Source organism: Heptranchias perlo, chromosome 14 (assembly GCF_035084215.1).
Source record: "Heptranchias perlo isolate sHepPer1 chromosome 14, sHepPer1.hap1, whole genome shotgun sequence".
NCBI classification, from domain to species: domain Eukaryota; kingdom Metazoa; phylum Chordata; class Chondrichthyes; order Hexanchiformes; family Hexanchidae; genus Heptranchias; species Heptranchias perlo.
Genome location: NC_090338.1, coordinates 52,821,168 through 52,846,577, shown reverse-complemented (window position 1 = coordinate 52,846,577; position 25,410 = coordinate 52,821,168). Strand labels below are relative to the sequence as shown.

General features: G+C 47.3%; 1 protein-coding gene across 1 annotated transcript; it reads left to right on the top strand.

The window, feature by feature from the left end:
• Nucleotides 1-10,740: 10,740 nt before the first annotated feature.
• stc2a (stanniocalcin 2a) lies at nt 10,741-18,763 on the top strand. Its single transcript, XM_067996434.1, has 4 exons — nt 10,741-11,166; nt 12,474-12,616; nt 12,909-13,120; nt 16,154-18,763. Exons 1-4 carry the CDS (start codon nt 11,007-11,009, stop codon nt 16,560-16,562), a joined length of 924 nt encoding a protein of 307 aa, XP_067852535.1. The 5' UTR covers nt 10,741-11,006; the 3' UTR covers nt 16,563-18,763.
• Nucleotides 18,764-25,410: the final 6,647 nt, after the last annotated feature.

Sequence of the window (25,410 nt, the reverse complement as noted above, 5' to 3'; positions counted from 1 at the left end):
GAGCGGTTTGCAGCCCGCTCTGATTCTGACCCTGCGGGCTGGGAGGGAGCGGTTTGCAGCCCGCTCTGAATCTGACCCTGCGGGCTGGGAGGGAGCGGTTTGCAGCCCGGTCTGAATCTGACCCTGCGGGCTGGGAGGGAGCGGTTTCCAGCCCGGTCTGATTCTGACCCTGCGGGCTGGGAGGGAGCGGTTTCCAGCTCGGTCTGATTCTGACCCTGCGGGCTGGGAGGGAGCGGTTTGCAGCCCGCTCTGATTCTGACCCTGCGGGCTGGGAGGGAGCGGTTTCCAGCTCGGTCTGATTCTGACTCTGCGGGCTGGGAGGGAGCGGTTTCCAGCCCGGTCTGATTCTGACCCTGCGGGCTGGGACGAGCAGTTTCCAGCCCGCTCTGATTCTGACCCTGCGGGCTGGGAGGGAGCGGTTTGCAGCCCGCTCTGATTCTGACCCTGCGGGCTGGGAGGGAGCGGTTTGCAGCCCGGTCTGATTCTGACCCTGCGGGCTGGGAGGGAGCGGTTTCCAGCCCGCTCTGAATCTGACCCTGCGGGCTGGGAGGGAGCGGTTTCCAGCCCGGTCTGATTCTGACCCTGCGGGCTGAGATCGAGCGGTTTGCAGCCTGATCTGATTCTGACCCTATGGGCTCAGAGTGAGCAGTTTGCAGCCCGGTCTGATTCTGACCCTGCGGGCTGGTATTGGACAGTTTGCAGCGCAGTCTGATTCTGAAGCTATGGGCAGAGATTGAGAGCTGTTTGCAGCCCGGTCTGAATCTGACCCTATGGGCTCAGAGTGAGTGGTTTGCAGCTCAGTCTGATTCTGACCCTGCGGGCTGGGAGCGAGCGGTTTGCAGCCCGGTCTGATTCTGACCCTGCGGGCTGGGAGGGAGCGGTTTGCAGCCCGCTCTGATTCTGACCCTGCGGGCTGGGACGAGCAGTTTCCAGCCCGCTCTGATTCTGACCCTGAGGGCTGGGAGGGAGCGGTTTGCAGCCCGCTCTGATTCTGACCCTGCGGGCTGGGAGGGAGCGGTTTGCAGCCCGCTCTGATTCTGACCCTGCGGGCTGGGAGGGAGCGGTTTGCAGCCCGCTCTGATTCTGACCCTGCGGGCTGGGAGGGAGCGGTTTCCAGCTCGGTCTGATTCTGACCCTGCGGGCTGGGAGGGAGCGGTTTCCAGCTCGGTCTGATTCTGACCCTGCGGGCTGGGAGGGAGCGGTTTGCAGCCCGGTCTGAATCTGACCCTGCGGGCTGGGACGAGCAGTTTCCAGCCCGCTCTGATTCTGACCCTGCGGGCTGGGAGGGAGCGGTTTGCAGCCCGGTCTGATTCTGACCCTGCGGGCTGGGAGGGAGCGGTTTGCAGCCCGGTCTGATTCTGACCCTGCGGGCTGGAACGAGCAGTTTCCAGCCCGCTCTGATTCTGACCCTGCGGGCTGGGAGGGAGCGGTTTCCAGCCCGCTCTGATTCTGACCCTGCGGGCTGGGAGGGAGCGGTTTCCAGCCCGCTCTGATTCTGACCCTGCGGGCTGGGAGGGAGCGGTTTGCAGCCCGCTCTGATTCTGACCCTGCGGGCTGGGAGGGAGCGGTTTCCAGCCCGGTCTGATTCTGACCCTGCGGGCTGGGAGGGAGCGGTTTCCAGCCCGCTCTGATTCTGACCCTGCGGGCTGGGAGGGAGCAGTTTCCAGCCCGCTCTGATTCTGACCCTGCGGGCTGGGAGGGAGCAGTTTGCAGCTCGGTCTGATTCTGACCCTGCGGGCTGGGAGGGAGCAGTTTCCAGCCCGCTCTGATTCTGACCCTGCGGGCTGGGAGGGAGCAGTTTCCAGCCCGGTCTGATTCTGACCCTGCGGGCTGGGAGGGAGCAGTTTCCAGCCCGCTCTGATTCTGACCCTGCGGGCTGGGAGGGAGCAGTTTCCAGCCCGCTCTGATTCTGACCCTGCGGGCTGGGAGGGAGCGGTTTGCAGCCCGGTCTGATTCTGACCCTGCGGGCTGGGAGGGAGCGGTTTCCAGCCCGCTCTGATTCTGACCCTGCGGGCTGGGAGGGAGCGGTTTCCAGCCCGCTCTGATTCTGACCCTGCGGGCTGAGATCGAGCGGTTTGCAGCCTGATCTTATTCTGACCCTATGGGCTCAGAGTGAGCAGTTTGCAGCCCGGTCTGATTCTGACCCTGCGGGCTGGTATTGGACAGTTTGCAGCGCAGTCTGATTCTGAAGCTATGGGCTGAGATTGAGAGCTGTTTGCAGCCCGGTCTGAATCTGACCCTATGGGCTCAGAGTGAGTGGTTTGCAGCTCAGTCTGATTCTGACCCTGCGGGCTGGGAGCGAGCGGTTTGCAGCCCGGTCTGATTCTGACCCTGCGGGCTGGGAGGGAGCGGTTTGCAGCCCGCTCTGATTCTGACCCTGCGGGCTGGGACGAGCAGTTTCCAGCCCGCTCTGATTCTGACCCTGAGGGCTGGGAGGGAGCGGTTTGCAGCCCGCTCTGATTCTGACCCTGCGGGCTGGGAGGGAGCGGTTTGCAGCCCGCTCTGATTCTGACCCTGCGGGCTGGGAGGGAGCGGTTTCCAGCCCGGTCTGATTCTGACCCTGCGGGCTGGGAGGGAGCGGTTTCCAGCCCGGTCTGATTCTGACCCTGCGGGCTGGGAGGGAGCGGTTTCCAGCCCGCTCTGATTCTGACCCTGCGGGCTGGGACGAGCAGTTTCCAGCCCGCTCTGATTCTGACCCTGCGGGCTGGGAGGGAGCGGTTTCCAGCCCGCTCTGATTCTGACCCTGCGGGCTGGGAGGGAGCGGTTTCCAGCCCGCTCTGATTCTGACCCTGCGGGCTGGGAGGGAGCGGTTTCCAGCCCGGTCTGATTCTGACCCTGCGGGCTGGGAGGGAGCGGTTTGCAGCCCGCTCTGATTCTGACCCTGCGGGCTGGGAGGGAGCGGTTTCCAGCCCGGTCTGATTCTGACCCTGCGGGCTGGGAGGGAGCGGTTTCCAGCCCGGTCTGATTCTGACCCTGCGGGCTGAGATCGAGCGGTTTGCAGCCTGATCTTATTCTGACCCTATGGGCTCAGAGCGAGCGGTTTGCAGCCCGCTCTAATTCTGATCCTGTGGGCTGAGAGGGAGCGGTTTGCAGCTCGGTCTGATTCTGACACGGTGGGCTCACAGCAAGCAGTTTGCAGCCCGGTCCGTTTCTGACCCTGCGGGCTGAGATCGAGCGGTTTGCAGCCTGATCTGATTCTGACCCTATGGGCTCAGAGTGAGCAGTTTGCAGCCCGGTCTGATTCTGACCCTGCGGGCTGGTATTGGACAGTTTGCAGCGCAGTCTGATTCTGAAGCTATGGGCTGAGATTGAGAGCTGTTTGCAGCCCGGTCTGAATCTGACCCTATGGGCTCAGAGTGAGTGGTTTGCAGCTCAGTCTGATTCTGACCCTGCGGGCTGGGAGCGAGCGGTTTGCAGCCCGGTCTGATTCTGACCCTGCGGGCTGGGAGGGAGCGGTTTCCAGCCCGGTCTGATTCTGACCCTGCGGGCTGGGAACGAGCGGTTTGCAGCCCGGTCTGATTCTGTCCATGTGGGCTCAAGGCGAGCGGTTTGCAGTCCGGTCTGATTCTGACCCTGCGGGCTGGGACGAGCAGTTTCCAGCCCGCTCTGATTCTGACCCTGAGGGCTGGGAGGGAGTGGTTTGCAGCCCGGTCTGATTCTGACCCTGCGGGCTGGGAGGGAGCGGTTTCCAGCTCGGTCTGATTCTGACCCTGCGGGCTGGGAGGGAGCGGTTTGCAGCCCGGTCTGAATCTGACCCTGCGGGCTGGGACGAGCAGTTTCCAGCCCGCTCTGATTCTGACCCTGCGGGCTGGGAGGGAGCGGTTTGCAGCCCGGTCTGATTCTGACCCTGCGGGCTGGGAGGGAGCGGTTTGCAGCCCGCTCTGATTCTGACCCTGCGGGCTGGGAGGGAGCGGTTTCCAGCCCGGTCTGATTCTGACCCTGCGGGCTGGGAGGGAGCGGTTTCCAGCCCGCTCTGATTCTGACCCTGCGGGCTGGGAGGGAGCGGTTTCCAGCCCGCTCTGATTCTGACCCTGCGGGCTGGGAGGGAGCGGTTTGCAGCCCGCTCTGATTCTGACCCTGCGGGCTGGGAGGGAGCGGTTTGCAGCCCGCTCTGATTCTGACCCTGCGGGCTGGGAGGGAGCGGTTTCCAGCTCGGTCTGATTCTGACCCTGCGGGCTGGGAGGGAGCGGTTTGCAGCCCGGTCTGAATCTGACCCTGCGGGCTGGGAGGGAGCGGTTTCCAGCCCGCTCTGATTCTGACCCTGCGGGCTGGGAGGGAGCGGTTTCCAGCCCGGTCTGATTCTGACCCTGCGGGCTGGGAGGGAGCGGTTTCCAGCTCGGTCTGATTCTGACCCTGCGCGCTGGGAGGGAGCGGTTTCCAGCTCGGTCTGATTCTGACCCTGCGGGCTGGGAGGGAGCGGTTTGCAGCCCGGTCTGATTCTGACCCTGCGGGCTGGAACGAGCAGTTTCCAACCCGCTCTGATTCTGACCCTGCGGGCTGGGAGGGAGAGGTTTGCAGCCCGCTCTGATTCTGACCCTGCGGGCTGGGAGGGAGCGGTTTGCAGCCCGGTCTGATTCTGACCCTGCGGGCTGGGAGGGAGCGGTTTCCAGCCCGCTCTGAATCTGACCCTGCGGGCTGGGAGGGAGCGGTTTCCAGCCCGGTCTGATTCTGACCCTGCGGGCTGAGATCGAGCGGTTTGCAGCCTGATCTGATTCTGACCCTATGGGCTCAGAGTGAGCAGTTTGCAGCCCGGTCTGATTCTGACCCTGCGGGCTGGTATTGGACAGTTTGCAGCGCAGTCTGATTCTGAGGCTATGGGCTGAGATTGAGAGCTGTTTGCAGCCCGGTCTGAATCTGACCCTATGGGCTCAGAGTGAGTGGTTTGCAGCTCAGTCTGATTCTGACCCTGTGGGCTGGGAGCGAGCGGTTTGCAGCCCGCTCTGATTCTGACCCTGCGGGCTGGGAGGGAGCGGTTTGCAGCCCGCTCTGATTCTGACCCTGCGGGCTGGGAGGGAGCGGTTTGCAGCCCGCTCTGATTCTGACCCTGCGGGCTGGGAGGGAGCGGTTTCCAGCTCGGTCTGATTCTGACCCTGCGGGCTGGGAGGGAGCGGTTTGCAGCCCGGTCTGAATCTGACCCTGCGGGCTGGGACGAGCAGTTTCCAGCCCGCTCTGATTCTGACCCTGCGGGCTGGGAGGGAGCGGTTTGCAGCCCGCTCTGATTCTGACCCTGCGGGCTGGGAGGGAGCGGTTTCCAGCCCGGTCTGATTCTGACCCTGCGGGCTGGGAGGGAGCGGTTTCCAGCCCGGTCTGATTCTGACCCTGCGGGCTGGGAGGGAGCGGTTTCCAGCCCGGTCTGATTCTGACCCTGCGGGCTGGGAGGGAGCGGTTTGCAGCCCGCTCTGATTCTGACCCTGCGGGCTGGGAGGGAGCGGTTTCCAGCCCGGTCTGATTCTGACCCTGCGGGCTGGGAGGGAGCGGTTTCCAGCCCGGTCTGATTCTGACCCTGCGGGCTGAGATCGAGCGGTTTGCAGCCTGATCTTATTCTGACCCTATGGGCTCAGAGCGAGCGGTTTGCAGCCCGCTCTAATTCTGATCCTGTGGGCTGAGAGGGAGCGGTTTGCAGCTCGGTCTGATTCTGACACGGTGGGCTCACAGCAAGCAGTTTGCAGCCCGGTCCGTTTCTGACCCTGCGGGCTGAGATCGAGCGGTTTGCAGCCTGATCTGATTCTGACCCTATGGGCTCAGAGTGAGCAGTTTGCAGCCCGGTCTGATTCTGACCCTGCGGGCTGGTATTGGACAGTTTGCAGCGCAGTCTGATTCTGAAGCTATGGGCTGAGATTGAGAGCTGTTTGCAGCCCGGTCTGAATCTGACCCTATGGGCTCAGAGTGAGTGGTTTGCAGCTCAGTCTGATTCTGACCCTGCGGGCTGGGAGCGAGCGGTTTGCAGCCCGGTCTGATTCTGACCCTGCGGGCTGGGAGGGAGCGGTTTCCAGCCCGGTCTGATTCTGACCCTGCGGGCTGGGAACGAGCGGTTTGCAGCCCGGTCTGATTCTGTCCATGTGGGCTCAAGGCGAGCGGTTTGCAGTCCGGTCTGATTCTGACCCTGCGGGCTGGGACGAGCAGTTTCCAGCCCGCTCTGATTCTGACCCTGAGGGCTGGGAGGGAGTGGTTTGCAGCCCGGTCTGATTCTGACCCTGCGGGCTGGGAGGGAGCGGTTTCCAGCTCGGTCTGATTCTGACCCTGCGGGCTGGGAGGGAGCGGTTTGCAGCCCGGTCTGAATCTGACCCTGCGGGCTGGGACGAGCAGTTTCCAGCCCGCTCTGATTCTGACCCTGCGGGCTGGGAGGGAGCGGTTTCCAGCCCGGTCTGAATCTGACCCTGCGGGCTGGGAGGGAGCGGTTTCCAGCCCGCTCTGATTCTGACCCTGCGGGCTGGGAGGGAGCGGTTTGCAGCCCGGTCTGATTCTGACCCTGCGGGCTGGGAGGGAGCGGTTTGCAGCCCGCTCTGATTCTGACCCTGCGGGCTGGGAGGGAGCGGTTTCCAGCCCGGTCTGATTCTGACCCTGCGGGCTGGGAGGGAGCGGTTTCCAGCCCGCTCTGATTCTGACCCTGCGGGCTGGGAGGGAGCGGTTTCCAGCCCGGTCTGATTCTGACCCTGCGGGCTGGGAGGGAGCGGTTTGCAGCCCGCTCTGATTCTGACCCTGCGGGCTGGGAGGGAGCGGTTTGCAGCCCGCTCTGATTCTGACCCTGCGGGCTGGGAGGGAGCGGTTTCCAGCTCGGTCTGATTCTGACCCTGCGGGCTGGGAGGGAGCGGTTTGCAGCCCGGTCTGAATCTGACCCTGCGGGCTGGGAGGGAGCGGTTTCCAGCCCGCTCTGATTCTGACCCTGCGGGCTGGGAGGGAGCGGTTTCCAGCTCGGTCTGATTCTGACCCTGCGGGCTGGGAGGGAGCGGTTTGCAGCCCGGTCTGATTCTGACTCTGCGGGCTGGGAGGGAGCGGTTTCCAGCTCGGTCTGATTCTGACTCTGCGGGCTGGGAGGGAGCGGTTTGCAGCCCGCTCTGATTCTGACCCTGCGGGCTGGGAGGGAGCGGTTTGCAGCCCGGTCTGATTCTGACCCTGCGGGCTGGAACGAGCAGTTTCCAACCCGCTCTGATTCTGACCCTGCGGGCTGGGAGGGAGAGGTTTGCAGCCCGCTCTGATTCTGACCCTGCGGGCTGGGAGGGAGCGGTTTGCAGCCCGGTCTGATTCTGACCCTGCGGGCTGGGAGGGAGCGGTTTCCAGCCCGCTCTGAATCTGACCCTGCGGGCTGGGAGGGAGCGGTTTCCAGCCCGGTCTGATTCTGACCCTGCGGGCTGAGATCGAGCGGTTTGCAGCCTGATCTGATTCTGACCCTATGGGCTCAGAGTGAGCAGTTTGCAGCCCGGTCTGATTCTGACCCTGCGGGCTGGTATTGGACAGTTTGCAGCGCAGTCTGATTCTGAGGCTATGGGCTGAGATTGAGAGCTGTTTGCAGCCCGGTCTGAATCTGACCCTATGGGCTCAGAGTGAGTGGTTTGCAGCTCAGTCTGATTCTGACCCTGTGGGCTGGGAGCGAGCGGTTTGCAGCCCGGTCTGATTCTGACCCTGCGGGCTGGGAGGGAGCGGTTTGCAGCCCGCTCTGATTCTGACCCTGCGGGCTGGGACGAGCAGTTTCCAGCCCGGTCTGATTCTGACCCTGCGGGCTGGGAGGGAGCGGTTTGCAGCCCGCTCTGATTCTGACCCTGCGGGCTGGGAGGGAGCGGTTTCCAGCCCGGTCTGATTCTGACCCTGCGGGCTGGGAGGGAGCGGTTTCCAGCCCGGTCTGATTCTGACCCTGCGGGCTGGGAGGGAGCGGTTTCCAGCCCGCTCTGATTCTGACCCTGCGGGCTGGGAGGGAGCGGTTTGCAGCCCGCTCTGATTCTGACCCTGCGGGCTGGGAGGGAGCGGTTTCCAGCCCGCTCTGATTCTGACCCTGCGGGCTGGGAGGGAGCGGTTTGCAGCCCGGTCTGATTCTGACCCTGCGGGCTGGGAGGGAGCGGTTTGCAGCCCGCTCTGATTCTGACCCTGCGGGCTGGGAGGGAGCGGTTTGCAGCCCGCTCTGATTCTGACCCTGCGGGCTGGGAGGGAGCGGTTTGCAGCCCGCTCTGATTCTGACCCTGCGGGCTGGGAGGGAGCGGTTTCCAGCCCGGTCTGATTCTGACCCTGCGGGCGAAGAACGAGCGGTTTCCAGCCCGCTCTGATTGGATGGGACGCTGCCGTTCCGTGTCCATCGTCACAAACGCTCCATTGTGTTGTTTGGTTGCCTGGGAGCCGGGCGCGTTGATCGGCGCTGTGATTGGCCGCCACTGAGGGTGTGTCACTCGTACACTCTGGAGTGGAAGCGCGAGTCCGGGGATCTGAACTCGTGCTGCTCGCAGAAAGTTACCGCAGGCCTTTCAATACACTCACAACTGGTCTTTAATAAATTGTCTGCACAGCTTCTCTGTGAACGACCCCTTTTGCGGATATACCAAGACTGTGCCGCCTGTTCCAAATCTAGCCCGCTCCATATAATTTTTAAAAGACCCTTTTTTTTGCACGCTCGTCCTTCAAAGATTTTCGGCAGCAGCAACATAACATTTACCAATATCGGTATAAGTACGCTTTATACTTGAATTGTAATCATTCATTTCACATCCCAATTATGGCTTGCACGAAGTATACAAATTATACTTTTACGTAAGATTGTTCGATTTGTACAATAAACGAGTCGGTCGGACACATTTGATAATAGCCACATTGGCATATTGAAGAAATGAAGACGGTCTTAGAAGTCCAAAGCAACTTGGGAAATATTCAGCAAGAAATCATTTCAATTTTTGACCCATTGGCGCCTCAAGTAAAAGGTTGACTGGTGGTGTGTTACCGTCTTAGTGTTTAATGAGCTCGATCGTATTTAGATATCCATTAAAAACTGACAAAAGTTAATATATTCAGTTAATGTCGGTTAACGGTAGCTATTTTTCTGCATTTACCTTTACCTATTAATGTGGGTAAAGGTATTTTCACATTGTACTGATTAATTATTTCCATTGTGCGGGTATATTAATTAAACGATGCAATTCGATGCGATATATCTTCGGTTGGGATATGTTTGTGCAACAACTTTACATTAAATATTCATACATAAATATTTAACATTTATATACAAAAACAAAAAAATCTGGAACTTATACTATTTTCTACACCTGTTGGTTTATTTAAAATGTGAAGAGTTATAAAATTCAGATGTGAATGGTTTATTCACAGAAGGATGATTAACAGGCGCTCTACTGACTACACAGACATGAGGCACAAGGTTCAATAACATCTGCAGGACACATGTTGACCACTGCCAGACAAAAAGCATTTAGTAACATAACGGTCAGCTACTGTTTATCAAAACCACATTGTTTATGTGGCCCTATGTTAACTACGTGCTTGCATGTATCTAGAAACGAAAATATTTATGTTACATACTGTATTTGCAAGATTTAATGAACTCCCACACAAACCAGAAATAGCAGCAAATACTCGTTGCAACTCGGTTCACAACAGCGTTAGTCAGTGATAATATTAAAAATATATATTTTTATATGTTCAAGAGGGCATGTACCCAGACTGAAATGAATACAAATGTTTCCTTCATCCCGGTCACATGGCCAGCTTTGCAGATCTCTGAAGAATCCTTTCTGTCTGTTCTCTGAATGGAGCAGCTGTTGATGGATGAATGATGTAACTCCTGCCAGGAATTACTAGTGCCTCTCGCGTCTCTATGGTTTCAGCCTGACGGCATTTACTACAAAGTACCGAACAAATGGGGTGGGACAGGATGCTGCCTTTTAGTACGGGCTTCATGGCACAAGAGCCTGTCGCATATTTCGCTATGTTTTTTTTACCCGGACCAGATCTTAGGTTATTACATTCATGCCGTACGAGCTAAATAATGTATACATACATGACAGGTATATATATTATACAGTATATATATTATACACACACACATATACATTGCCTTCACTTTCTTCATGCATTTGATCCAACGCATTGGAAAAACTGTTGTCTCTTTTGCAGTATGCTGCCTACAAGTCATCAGTTACATAAATGGGCAAACTTAGGGAGAGTGTAGATACTATGTCTGGGGCGTACATTCATGCGGTGGAACTTCGCAGCACATTCCCGTATACCTTCAAGTCCTGCCACATAGCTGGGAGACCGCGTTGCTTTAACTGCATAAAGATTCCGCTTTCGTTTCTTCGTCTCTCTCCGGCGCTGCAGGCCCCGTGTGTGTGACTGCAGGCTCACTCAGCTCTGCAGCCTGGCCATGTGCCCTACACCAGAGAATTAAAACAGAGGGGCTGGGAGGATTTCTCGTTGGTTTACGTAACGCGGGATCAGTTGGGTTACAAACGCTGGCATCTGAAAACAGTCCAGCGCTGCTTTAAAAAGTACAGTTTTCTGTTCCAAGAGCCGTCAAACTCACATTGACTGGGGCGGGGGGGGGGGTGCGGGGGGGGGTGTCTACGTATGGATTTACAGCAGATATAATTCTTCCTGCTACTGGAAGCGAACTAGAACGATGCTGAAACATCGCAGCACGTGCCCCTCTTGTAATATTACAAACGTGACCAGAAAGTTGATGGCATCACCTTTCAATCCTCCCCGCAAAGGTCCCGGCGTGGAATCCGCGTAGTATTGGCTTTGCGCCTCCCCTCCTGATTTGTCAAAGTCGGACATGGTTTCTAGGCGCCTGATTGGCCCGAGCCAATGACAACACCTGCTTCTTGCCTTCATTCAAGTGACAGAAACGCCAGGGGCTACGGTTCTGGTATATTTAGTCATCCCCCCTCTCTCCTTCTCTCTCGATTTCTATTCAGATACCGTACGCAACTAAAGCGACGAGCCGCTCGTGTGATCAGTCAGAATCGCTTCTCCTGCACAACGTGCGCCTCCTGGCCCCAGACAGCGCCGCTATGTACACAGTCCTGTTAGCGAGTCTTCTGACAATCCTACTGACTTTTACACGGTCTGATCTCGTTCTTGGAACAGACGAGGCCGATTTACCGGAAAACCACCACGAACGGGACAAATTGACCAACCAGCAAAAAGCTCGACTTTCGTTGCAGAATACAGGTATGTGGACTGAGACACTAAACAATGCATGTGCTGTGTTAGTGTGCAATTTTATACTGTTTGTGCTTGGGATAATTAACACACCTAATAAGGATTGGGCTACCCATATTCACAAATGGAAGTCAGTCGCAAAACTGTTGAATGAGATAATGAATTATTAGTGATTAAATCTGGAACCGATCTCACATGCCTTCACTTTTGATTTTCAGCCTGGTAGCTCTAAATGACCAGAACTGAAACTGAATTGAAATTGACTGTAGGCAGCGTGCTCAATACCGATTGAACTTAGAAATGATCGAGAAAACGTGAAGCAAACGCAGTATCTTCAGGATTTCGGTGGCCGAATTGACACTGAAAAACTACCAGATCGAGCAACCCGGGATAAATTATTTATAAACCGACCCCCATTCCAAAGTAGTAAAACACGGTTGTGGTGTGTAGCGTGATGCAATTCCAAGGGACCATTGTCCCATGATCGGATTGCATTGTATCACATTGGGAAGACTCCGTGTCTACAGCCACGCACACCTCGTTAGCATATTAACCCCCTGAGAACCTGCGGGGAGGAGGTTGGCGGTTGTTTGCACGTTTACACTTGGGGGAGGGGAAAGAAATAGCATCAACAGAGTTTCCGGAAACAAAAAAAAATAACGATTTGCCTGAAACTAGCTAGACGTTTAAAAGAAAAAAATCCAACGAAACTTAAGAGGTTTCAAAAGAGTTAACTGGTGGCAACTGTGTGTCAGTGAGAGTAGCAGGAGCATGGAGGAGAGCAAAGAGACGCGGGTGTCCATTGCCAGCACAGCAGCCGTGGGTCGGAAAGTGGGAACTCGTAACTCGGTAGGGGGCAACAGAAAGCGACGGAGATAAATAGTTCTTATCGCTTGAAGATGTGAGCCCAGGCAGGTTTTCAAACGCACCCTGCCTCGGGTGCAATAAAGAACGACGAAAGACTTGGTAGATAACTCTTCATCAACCAAAGAGTGACTGTTGACTACTTCATTCATCCCCGGTCACGTCCCCTAAACTTTCCATCCGCTAACAAGGCACATATACACGGCAAATTATCAGAGATAAATGTCACCTCTGATATTTGAAACGGAACATATAAAGATCCACTTAATTATTTGATATACCCAGGAGTAAATAAAGGTTGAACTTGCATTTCTGTAGTGCCTTTCACGACCTCAGGACGTCCCAAAGCGCTTTTCAGCCAATTAAGTACTTTTGAAGTGTAGTCACAAATGGTTTGAAATGGCGAGCTACCAGCTTGTTAAATTGTTGGCCTTTTTCACGTCTGTTTCTAGCTGAAATACAGCACTGCCTGGTGAACGCTGGCGATGTTGGATGTGGAGTTTTTGAATGTTTTGAAAACAACTCCTGCGAAATCCATGGACCGCATGACATATGCTTGGCTTTCCTGCACAACGCTGGGAAGTTTGATGCCCAGGTAATAAAACCAGAGAGACAATGCGAAATCAATGAAGGGTAACCTGTAATTCCTCTTCCACCAAACACGTGACTTAAGCTTTTATTAGTGTAAATTAATGCAACTATATTTTCAAAACAGTATTACAAGTTATATTCCTAAAATCTGTCCAGGGTAATTTTTTATATTAAAAATACTCTGAAGTAAATGGCTTGTGGCCCACCCAAACACTTAACGTAAGCTTTTATTAGTGTAAATTAATGCAATTGTATTTTCAACATAATACTATGTTATATTCTTAAAATCTGTCCAGGGTAAATCTTTTATTAAAGATACTCTGAAATGTATGGCTCATGGACTGAGAATAAAATTCAGCTGCATCAGTCGCAAATGCTCCACTATCCAGGAGATGGTGTCTCAGCTGCAGCAAGAGTGCTACCTCAAACATGACCTCTGTTCCACCGCCAAAGAGAATATTAATGTGGTCGTGGAGATGATTCACATTCGACATCTGCTTTCAAAAGGGTAAGTAGTAAAGGAAGTTGCCTACGGTTTGCTTACTCTGCAATGTACAATCGTACCGAGCAGGACTTGCATCATGTTATACAGCCTTGTGTAAATATTTCTGGGCAAAATAGTACTGTTCTGTGTATTCTACTCAAGGACTGCACAGATAAGACAAACACACAGTATTTAATGTGCTTTAAAAGGTCATGGGAAACACATTCAGCACGAGACCAGAGAATGGTTGTAATTTTTACTAATAGACACATAGTAATAAATACAGATGGATTTGTGTGTTTACACATCTTAAATATGGGTTTGGTTTAAAAAAAAGGAAATTTGTTTACCAGTTATATTTACCAATGAGATACAATCAGCTACACTAAAATGACCATAGTTAGCATAAGGCATTAATAATAGGAGAGGATATTGCCACAGTGAAAAATGTTATTAAAGATAGAAGTATAAATAATCTTAAGTAATGTTGATCTTAGAATGAGTTTTCCCCACACCTTGCCATCTCTGAAAATTGGGTTCTAATTTTCCCCACTGAAGTAAATTGAAAGCAGAAATGAGAAGCAAAAGAGGATACAATGGAATGTGTTGTAACTTATCTCTGCTACATTTTTATTTCATGTTGATACATAATTTTATTTTTTATGAAGGACCCAGACAGATTTTGTTCCCAGAAGATGGAGATATTTTGGTTATCAAAACCTCTTGAATATATTATTTATATTTTGACTAACTTTGCAGATTAAAGTATCTGCAGCAAGTTGGATATTTTGTTTAATTTCAACGCACAAATGAACTACAAACTGTTGGTCTACTAGTCAGCAAAATGTAAATTGAATTAAAATAATTAATTATTTTGCAACTGCCACATGTAAAGTTAGATATGTAGAATCACAAAGGCAGCCAGTTTAAGTAAAATAATCGGTGACATGTTATACTTTATTTGAAATTAAGTTTGTGAAATTTAGTTAAAAATTTCAAAATTGAAACTCCCCAAGCAATCCCCGTGTGTAATACTACAACATACAACTCAGAAAGTCCTAGTTATGATCCTCAGTCAATGCTGAATCACCTGGGGCACCATTTCGGGTCCAACAATACAGTACTTTAGGCTGGTGAAGGGTACAAATCTGTTTGTTAAGGACAGGATAGAGCTCAGTTGTTATTTTTTATTTGAGAAACCAACATGAAAAGCCAAGGCACAAAGTACAGGAAACCACCAGTGTTGAAAAGAGTAAAAAAGAGATGAGATAAAGCAAGAAGTAGCAATTAGGTAATGCCTGAGTTATAGGTTAACTCAGCATAGACTCGAGATCATACCTGGGACCTTCCAGTTTGTATGGTTCAGCTCTACACTGGGCCTTTACTCAGAATGACATTTGGGAGCTTTCTTTTTGAAAATTTGGGAGTAATTTTAACTTTCGCTGATGGTGTAAAATGGGTGATATTGGATTGACCGCCCAATTTACAGCCCGCCCAATTTCCCCTTCATTGACTTCAATGGGAAGAAAAATCAGGCGTGGCGTATAACGGGCAGCTAATTCGATATTGCCCATTTTACACTGTTGCCCAAAGTTGCAAATTGCCCCCCTTGAGTCTTAAAAGCCTAAAGATTTAAGAAAGAAAGGAAGATTAAGAGAGATGAAAAGTTCCGAGTTTGGGATATTGGGAAAGAACAAATCAGATTAGGAAGCCGTGCAATAAATCTGGATTTCAAGACAGGGGAGTTGGGGAGTAGAAAGACTATGTATGTTGGTGTAGTCAGTTTAGACGGAACAGGAGAGATGCTGATTGAAGAGAGAGAGAGAGAGAGAGAGAAGAAAAGTTGCACTGTAGAGGAAGTTTGAGGGTTAAAGCTGAGGAAGGGATTGCTTATCAAATGAGAAGTTATTTCATGAATCCTGTCCAGTAGTATGTGAGAAGGGCTAGAAGAGCCCCCAGATCTGGGAGCAGTATTCAAGTCTTGGACATATATTTAGAGAATTAAGAGTTGCTGAGCAGAAAAGAAGCATTTGCTATGAAAGGGAAAACCAAGCTTGTTGGGGCAACTTTAGAAATGAAGGAAATATAGGATTTCTAAATGAATGTTAGAGACGACATTGAGCCCAAGAATGTTGACATGAAGCAGAAATAAGGATAGAATCATTAGAGGTAAGGCTAATAATTGTTGGTTGGACTTCCGAGAGACAGTTCACGGATATTAAATTGACTATGAACGAGCAGAAAAATCTAGCACAAAGAAACTGTCTTTGAAGAATTAAAAAAATAAGATTTAGATTGCTTCACTGAGGGCATGGAGGAGATGAAAATATTATGATTCAATCACTGGACTGTTAGAGGACTAGAAGTTCTGTGCACTGAAGGCATGTGACCTGGAGGCACTTGATGTAGAGCAGAATTGTTAGCGGAATGGATAGGGTTGGATGATGAGTGGAGGAGTGATTCAGCCATTACATTGAGAAAGGATTATGATACCCTCTACATTCAAATAATCCACCAACACTAACAGGCTATGCTAACAAATGAAGAATGGCCACTTGAGTAAAATATGGATTCCCATAGGATAGCAATTACTGTGTTGATATTAGTGGACAAATGCTTAACACATTTGTATAACATTTCTCTGCCCGTTCTTTCAACAGAGATGTTAACCCAGTTATTTACCTATTATTTGTGTGTTCTGCTTAAATATCATATTATACTGAATTATGATTATTTTTGAAAATATCCATACTATTTTCAAAAATCCAACATAAACATGTTTCTTGACCCAGATTAGATATATAAATAGGCTACATTCTGTTTATTACAGTAAATGGATAGATTTACCAACTCAAACATGACAAATAAATGTTGGGCATGTTCATGTTGAATTTTGTTCAATGAGGACCATTTTAAACATTACAATTAAAAGGTAAACTAAGTGAGATAATCAAGTTCAGTCTTGTAAAAGTCTCTATTTTCTAGTGTGGAGAGTATATCTATTTGAAAATTGCAACATATATTCATATATCATTGTCTTTATTTTCTTTTTAAAAGGTCATACCTGGAGTTCATAAAGGCTCTGTTCCATTGTCATGAAGACGTTATGGAAGCTGTAAAGAAGAGCATGAGATCCCGATTTGGACAGAACCTTGCATTTCTAAGACAGATCTTGCAAGAGGATTCGTGCTCTTCTCGCAAGCAGTCTGATCAAGTCACCCCGACAACAGCAGCTCCTGACAAAAAACAAGGAGACAGTCGTAAGGGCCACAAGGGTAGCACAGATCTAAACTATCTTGAGAATGACAGGGAGAACACTAGGAGCCCTAAAGGAGAAAAGGAAAAAAGTGGAAAAGTTCACCCGAATGCCCATGCACGTGCCCGAGGTGGTCAGGCCTCACGACGAATAACCGAGGAACATGCTCATATTGGTGATGCCATTGAGTTATCAGATATCAGAAGGTGAAAGGCTATTAGTCATAAGAATTTCCATGCATCCATTTCTTTATTATGGACATTCCAACACGCATACCCTAGAATGGGATTTGTGTGACGTGCAAAATATTCTGGGAATTGTAGTTCACCTCAGCAGTCAGTTTCCCTATTTCACTTACACTCAAAAAAAAAACTACGACTCCTAGAATGCAGTGCAACATATATCCCATAATCACTGTACTTGAAACTTAACATTATATCAATTGTCTCACTCAACAAGCCACCTCAGCATGCATGAAAGTTTCCTTTTTAATTTAAAGAAAAAATCAGAACACCTTCTTTATTTCAGGACGAAATCTTTATTATTAGATATTTCTTGGGTAATTTTGTATAAGGCAAAGCTTTTGTGAAGGTCTACATGTTCGTCTACTGATTACATTTATTCTATATTGTAAATATTTAACGTTACTATTTATTGTAGTTTCTGTATCAACAATATACCTGTTGGATAAGGTAAATTAAACTATTTCATTTCCTGTGTTGTACATATTCATACCACTAGTGAGTTTTCCTATGCAACATATTGTAATTTTATATCATTCTATAATTTTATTGATAGTTGTTAATTCTTTATTTATTAAACACCTTATTCAAGTCTAACAAAAATTGCATTGATTTATTGTTAGTTTTAACTAGAATACCATTAAATCATGTTGTCATCTGCTAATTATTTAGTGAAGTTATCCTGTCACAGAAATATGATACTGACAAAATCATACCAATGATTAGTAAATTAGAAAAAAATAATAAAATATATATTCTATAGCATTAAATGAGCTATTTCTTATTGTCACCAAACTTTCATAATATGTATAAATGCATACATAGATTTTTTTTCAATATACATTGCAAAATCATCTTCTGATAAAAATCTGCCCTCTGATCACAAATTTGTAGAGCTCTTGCTTTACTTTTTGTTTAGTTGGTATAGCATATTTAAGATAAGCTTTTTATTTTCTACAATCTGTCATTTAATGCCAGACTGTTTCTTTCTGCCCTACCACAAATGGCTGTAGAAAGATAACCACTTTTGAATGATAAGATCAGGTGGATGTGCAACAACTGGTACCCAATGTATCTATGTCTGTCAATGTCAGGCAGGCACGAGGGGCTGAATGGCCTACTCCTGTTCCTATGTTAAAGATACATGAACCATCCAATATTCCAGTATGACCATTTTGAGACAGTTTTAAAAGGTGTGTCTTTATTTTTGACAGTTGTGCCCATGGTAAGGACCCTGTAACAGCTTGACTTAACAGTAGAAAACTTCATTTCACATTTAAATGATTAAGACAATAGCTTTTGATGATCTGATAAGATATGCAAAACTATACTATCCAATACAATGTCCAATGTAGTTTAATCACAAAAATGAAGTCCATATTATCAGTTGCTAATAATTGATATTCTCAAGTCTCTGCAGGAAATGAGTAAACCTGTTCTAGGCATGTGCATGGATTGAGCACACCTTTCCAGAAAATTCCACAGGCTAACTCAGTTTTCATTGCCCTTGTTTAGTTATTTTACAAGTTGCCCTAAAATAGTTATTTTTTTGTTTAATTTTCTAAAGGAATCTATTTGACACATCATTCAAAATGTAGATCAACCTAGAATATTCATTTAAGAGCTCAATACAATATATAAATAGTTTAGGGGCTAATGGTCCTTTAGCAGTGGTTGGATTTACTTATAAAATTGTGTAAAATGTCTGTGCTTTTCATAAATAAAAATATATAAAGCCCTAAGACCTTAAAGCAGGAACAACTTGATCCCCTCTCACTGATTAGAGTACAGCCAGCTACCTCACAGATCTGTTTCACTACCTTATAAGGCACACCTGATGATAAGTCATACAATATAATCCTTATTGTAAAATGATAAAACCACTGTCCTCCATTATTGTATTAGTTCCTACATTTAATGTTGTGAGGATTACCTTATTATACTTTGTTCTCAGTCTCATTGACGGTCATGTTTTTTTGAATGTTTTCTGCATGCCTCTTTGTACTCTTCTTGTTAAAGTTACTGCTGTTTAGCGAAAAGTGTATAGTCACCCTGTCTTTGTGAACAGTATTGTAAAGAAAAAACAATAAATGTAAAATTGCAGTTGAAAGTACTTCTGCCCCTCAGCTGGTAGTAAAAGTGTACACTGCACACCATATGCACTTAAAATGTTGATAGTAATTTATTGTCTAATCAGTTATGTAATTTACAGCACATTCACTTCCATAAAAACCGGTGCTATACCACCAGAGTTAAATGAAATATTCTTCAAGTCTGGAAATTTGTTATGAAGCAAAACTTAATTATGCTGAAAAATCCAAGAGTTGAATGAAATATTCTAAAATTTGACAATTCTAAAGTTCTTGATCTGTCTTAGATTTCAGAAAGGAGTTAGCACTCTTGTAGGTCGTGACATTATTTATTCTGTTTTATTAAAAAAACAGGATTACCCTTATTTAAAGGGTAATTATAACTAGTAGTGTACTTTTTAGAAGATTGAATTTACAAAGAGTTAACTTTGAACCTTTAGACTACTAAACAGGTCCAAGGAAATTCCAGTCTTCCTGAGCCATTTTTAAGTTTTCAGCTCACACAACTTGATGCTGAAAAATGCTAATATCACAGTAATGCAATTAATCGAATGTCAGGAGTAAATTTCTTACTGCAACACTAAGCTAATGAATAAACACAATGTTTTATATAAAAATACTCATTTTGAAATACTTTTACTGCTTACCCTATACTTCCTTTTCCCTCATTTTCACTTCCCCATTTTGTTTGAACAAAAATATTGTGGTCAAAAATCAATAAGCAGAAAAAAACAAAAAGGACATTAAAGTTAATTATGAGTTTTTGTAACTCTTTACAAATTCTGTTTTTCACCAAATTTTTCTGTTCTTCACTTTTGAACTTTCTTTGACAACCAAGAGAAAAATGAACAACCTCCACTGAAATTAAAAGAGCAGGGGAGTTCTCCTGGTGTCCTGGGCAACATTTATCCCTCAACCAACACCACTAAAGGAGTGTCTGTTCATTTATCTCATTGCAGTTTGAGGGACCTTTCTGTGCATAATTTGGTTGCTGCGTTTCCCTACTTTACAACACTTCAAAGATACTTTGTTGACTGTGAAGCACAATAGGACATCCCAGGGTTCACGAAAAGCGCTATATAAATGCAAGTTCTTTCTTTAAAGTTAAAGTAAAACGTGTTAAGGAACACATTTTATATAGAAATGTGATCTGTACGAGGGCAGTTAGTCTTCATGAGGGAATTTAATGCTTTTGGCTGAGTTTTATTTGTAAATAACTAAGCTGACTCTTTTTTGCTACATGCCAATGATTCAATTTGCTGGGCCCTGATTGCTTATTTTGGTGTTAAAAATCAGTTTTAGTAAATAAACCAAAATTATTACATCAGAGAGAGCTAGCAGGTTTAATGTATGTGCTCTTTATTCTTATTCCATTAATTGATCCAAGTTGTAATCAATGCAGCCCATAGGGTACTGTTTATAACAATAAAGGAGAGTTGCAGAAAACAAACTCTGAAAGTAGCGTTCAACCCATTCTAAGTATATAAATTCAGTTACTATCAAACTGCTACAAGGTCACTAACACTCAAAGGAAAAATAAATTATTTAAGCTGTTTGATGTGGATACAGTGCCTAAGGTATCCAGTGGGATTGGGTCACATTTATACATACATTGATTTGTAATTACCAACATTGTTGTAAAAAGAGCTACCACTTATATAACTGCAATATACTATTAAGCGGAGTTGTGATCAGGCTTAAATTATTCATTAGCTTCAGCAGCTGCCTCACTACCTTGAATTACTTCTTTTCCTTCCAGTTTCTCATTTGCTACTGCAAAGCCTAGTTTAAACGGTAAAAAAGTTTAATAGAAAATGCTTCCCTTTTATAGCCTGATTAATTATGGTGAAATATAACAATGTACTGCTCCAACAATTTTAGTCAAGCACAACATTGTGGGGGGTTTTCCCAAAGATAAAGAGACGATTTCTTTTTGCATTTGACTGTCAGCGCTGGCTCAGTGATAACACTCTCATCTCTGAGTCAGAAGCTTGTGAATTCAAGCCTCACTCCAGAACTTGAGCACATAAGGCAGACTAATGCTTCAGTGCGACACAGAGTGCTGCATTGTCGGAGGTGCCAACTTTTGGATGAGACATTAAACCGAGGCACTATTTGGCCTCTCAAGGAAGACGTTAAAGATCCCAAGGCACTATTCGAAGAAGGGCAGGGGAGTCCTGGCCAACATTTAACCCTCAAGTGGGTGCTATTAATTACACGCATTGAAAAGTAATTTGATCTCTTGTAATATAAACTTCACAGGGCTATTGAATCAAATTACTCTCACCATAGTACATTGCACCATGTGTATAATGAATTGCCAAAGCAGAAAATTCCCTGTGATAATAATGAACAAAAGAACTGCCTGTAAAATAATGGATATTCAGGAGTGTATTGCAGGACTGTAACCTATCCTGGAGAAATGGCTGTCACATGGAAATCCTGATTGGAACGTAACGGTGCAACAATTGTTTTAGTGGGTGAGAAGACAAAATTGTGCATGTACACCTATCCACAGAACAAAAGATAGGACAGGGGCTCTAGCTGCAAGTCTAGCTGCAGACATGGACGTGAGTCTAGGATGGTATGTTGCCTCCCTGGTGCCAGGGTCAAGGATGTCACTGAGCGGCTGCAGAACATTCTGGAAGGGGAGGGTGAATAGCCAGAGGTCATGGTCCATATTGGTACCAATGACATAGGTAGAAAGGGGGATGAGGTCCTGCAGGCAGATTTTAAGGAGTTAGGAAAGAGAGTAGGAAGCAGGACCTCGAAGGTAGCAATCTCCGGATTACTCCTGGTGCCACGCGCTAGTGAGTATAGAAATAGAAGGATAGAGCAGATGAATGCGTGGCTGGAGAGATGGTGCAGGAGGGAGGGCTTTAGATTCCTGCGGCATTGGGACCGGTTATGGGGGAGGTGGCACCTGTACAGGCCAGATGGGCTGCATCTCAACAGGGCCGGGACCAATATCCTTGCGGGGTAGTTTGCTAATGCTGTTGGGGAGGGTTTAAACTAGCTTGACAGGGGGATGGGAACCTGAGTGTAGATTCAGATGGGACAGAATCAGAACTGGAGATAGAAGGCAGAAAATTAGTAAGTGACTTAGGAAGGCAGAGGAAACAAAGGTTAGAAAATAAACAGCAAGGGAATTTGGCAGTGCTTAAAGATAAATACCTTTATGCAAGGAGTATAGTGAATAAGGCGGATGAACTGAGGGCACAGATAGACACGTGGCAGTACGATATCTTAGCTATTATAGAAAAATGGCTTAAACAGGGGCAGGAATGGCAGCTCAATGTTCCTGGTTACAGGATTTTCAGACGAGATAGAGAAGGGGATAAAAAAGGAGGGAGGGGTGGCAATTTTGGTTAAAGAAATAATTACAGCTGTGAAGAAGGATGACATGTTAGAAGGTTCATGAAATGAGGCCCAATGGGTTGAGCTGAGGAACAAAAAAGGGCAGTCACATCACTGGGAGTGTACTATAGACTCCCAAACAGTCAGATGGAGATAGAAGAGCAAATATGTAGGCAAATTTCTGAGAAGTGTAAAAACAGTAGTGGATTTCAACTACCCTAATATTAACTGAGACACAAACAGTGTAAAGGGTATAGATGGCACAAAATTCTTAAATTGCACTCAGCAGAACTTTGCCTGTATGTAGTAAGCCCAACAAGAGGGCAGGGGAGCAGTTCTGGATTTAGTTTTAAGAAATGAGGCTGAGCAGGTGGAAGGACGACAGTGGGAGAGCATTTTGGTGGTAGTGATCATAATTCAGTTAGATTTAGCATAGTTATGGAAAAGGACAAAGATAGAACAGGAGTTAAAGTTCTCAATTGGGGAAAGGCCAATTCTACTAAGCTAAGAAGTGATTTAGCAAAAATGGACTGGAAACAGCTACTTGAAGGTAAATCAATGTCAGCGCAGTGGGAGGCATTCAAGGGGAAGATTCAAGGAGTGGATTCAAGGGGTGGATTCAAGGGGTGCAGAGTAAACATGTTCCCACAAAGAAAAAGGGAGGGGCTGCCAAATCTAGAGCCCCCTGGATGTCAAAGAGCATACAGGGTAAGATAAAGCAGAAAAGGAAAGCTTATGTCAGAAACCGAGAACTCAATTCTACAGAAAGCCTAGAGGAGTATAGAAAGTGCCGGGGTGAAATTAAAAAGGAAATTAGGAAAGCAAAGAGAGGGCATGAAAAAATATTGGCAAGTAAAATCAAGGAAAAACCAAAGATGTTTTATAAATATATTAAGAGCAAGAGAATAACTAACGAAAGAGTAGGGCCTATTAGAGACCAAAAAGGTAACCTATGTGTGGAGGTGGAAGATGTTGGTATGGTTCTTAATGAATACCTTGCGTCTGTTTTCACAAAAGAAAGGGACGATGCAGACATTGTAGTTCAGGAGGAGGAGTGTGAAGTATTGGATGGGATAAACTTAGTGAGATAAGAAGTATTAAGGGGATTAGCATCTTTGAAAGTAGATAAATCACCAGGGCCGGATGAAATGTATCCCAGGCTGTTAAAAGAAGCACGGGAGGAAATAGCGGAGGCTCGGACCATCATTTTCCAATCTTCACTGGATACAGGCGTGGTGCCGGAGGATTGGAAAATGATGGTTGTACTGTTGTTTAGAAAGGGAGAAAGAGATAGATCGAGTAATTATAGGCCAGTCAGTCTAGCCTTGGTGGTGGGCAAATTATTGGAGTCAATTCTGAGGGACAGGATAAACTATCACTTAGAAAGGCAAGGAGTAATCAAGGACAGTCAGCATGGATTTGATAAGGGAAGGTTGTGCCTAACCAACTTAATTGAATTTTTTGAGGAGGTATCAAGGAGGGTCGATGAGGGTAGTGCATTTGATAAGTCTACATGGATTTTAGCAAGGCTTTTGACAAGGGCCCACATGGCAGACTGGTCGAAAAAGTACAAACCCATGGGATCCAAGGGAAAGTGGCAAGTTGGATCCAAAATTGGCTCAGCGGCAGAAAGCAAAAGGTAATGGCCGACGGGTATTTTTGTGACTGGAGGGTTGTTTCCAGTGGGGTTCCGCAGGGTTCAGTACTAGATCCCTTGTTTTTTGTGATATATTTTAATGATTTGGACTTAAATGTAGGGGGCATGATTAAGAAGTTTTCAGATGATACAAAAAGTGACCATGTGGTTGATAGTGAGGAGGAAAGCAGTAGACTGCAGGAAGATATCAATGGACTGGTCAGGTGGGCAGAAAAGTGGCAAATGGAATTCAATCTGGAGAAATGTGAGGTAATGCATTTGGGGAGGGCAAACAAGGCAAGGGAGTACACAATAAATGGGAGGATACTGAAAGGTGTAGAGGAAGTGAGGGATCTTGGAGTGCATGTCCACAGATTCCTGAAGGTAGCAGGACAGGTAGATAAGGTGGTTAAAAAGGCATATGGAATACTTTCCTTTATTAGCCGAGGCACAGAATACAAGAGTAGGGTGGTTATGCTGGAACTCTATGAAAAACTGGTTAGGCCACAGCTTGAGTACTGTGTACAGTTCTGGTCACCACATTACAGGAAGAATGTAATTGCACTAGAGAGGGTGCAGAGGAGATTTACGAGGATGTTGCCAGGACTGGAGAATTTTTATCTATGAGAAAAGATTGGATAGGCTGGGGTTGCTCTCTTTGGAACAGAGGAGGCTGAGGAGTGATTTAATTGAGATGTACAAAATTATGAGGGGCCTAGATAGAAGGACCTATTTCCCTTAGCAGAGAGGTCAATATCCAGGGGGCATAGAATTAAACTGATTGGTAGAAGAATTAGAGGGGAACTGAGGAAAAAAATTTTCACCCAGAGGGTGGTGGGGGTCTGGAACTCATGACCTGAAAGGGTGATGGAGGCAGAAACCCTCAACTCATTTAAAAAGTACTTGGATGTGCACCTGAAGTGCCGTGATCTACAAGTCTATGGACCAAGTGCTGGAAAGTGGGATTAGGCTGGTTGGCTCATTTTCAGCCGGTGCGGACATGAAGGACTGAATGGCCTCCTTCTGTGCCGTAAATTTTCTATGATTCTAAGTCAATTATTAGAGTCAAGAATCTCAGATTTTTTTCCCAGATTATTCTGAACTATCTGAAGTCAAATAGATTTAGATTTTTATTGCTTGTTTTGATATTCATCCCTACCGTAGATTTAATATCAAAGACAATTCCCTTCTGATTATTAATACTTGAAAGTAATATGCCACATAGGCTTTCTCTATAACCTGTGATGTAATTTTCCAAGCCATTTTCAAATCCTCTTGCACATTCTCAAATATTTTCGCAAATCTTAAAGAAGAAAGACTTGCATTTCTAAAGCACTTTTCATGACCTCAGGATGTCCCAAATCACTTCACGCCAATGAAGTGCTTTTGAAGTGTAGTCACTGTTGTATTTTAGGATATGCTGCAGCAAATTTGCGCACAGCAAGATCCCACAAACTGCAATGTGATAATGACCAGATAATCTGTTTTTAGTGATGTTGGTTGAGGGATAAATATTTGCCAGTACACCGGGTCAGACTCTTCTGCTCAAAAAAATGCCATGGGATCTTTTACACCTCCCCAAGAGGGCAGACAGGGCCTTAGTTTAACATCTCATCTGAAAGACAGCATCTCAGATAGTGCGGCACTCCCTCTGTACTGCATTGGTGTCAGCCTAGATTTTGTGCTCAAGTCTCTTGAACCCACAACCTTCTAACTCAGAGGCAAGAGTGCTA

Bases quoted from the DNA above. Each gene is read 5' to 3' on its own strand.
- stc2a (XM_067996434.1), top strand. From the start codon at position 11,007: ATGTACACAGTCCTGTTAGCGAGTCTTCTGACAATCCTACTGACTTTT. The intron at 11,167-12,473 runs GTATGTGGACTG...GTCTGTTTCTAG, and splicing joins ACTTTCGTTGCAGAATACAG to CTGAAATACAGCACTGCCTG. The intron at 12,617-12,908 runs GTAATAAAACCA...AAATCTGTCCAG, and splicing joins CTGGGAAGTTTGATGCCCAG to GGTAAATCTTTTATTAAAGA.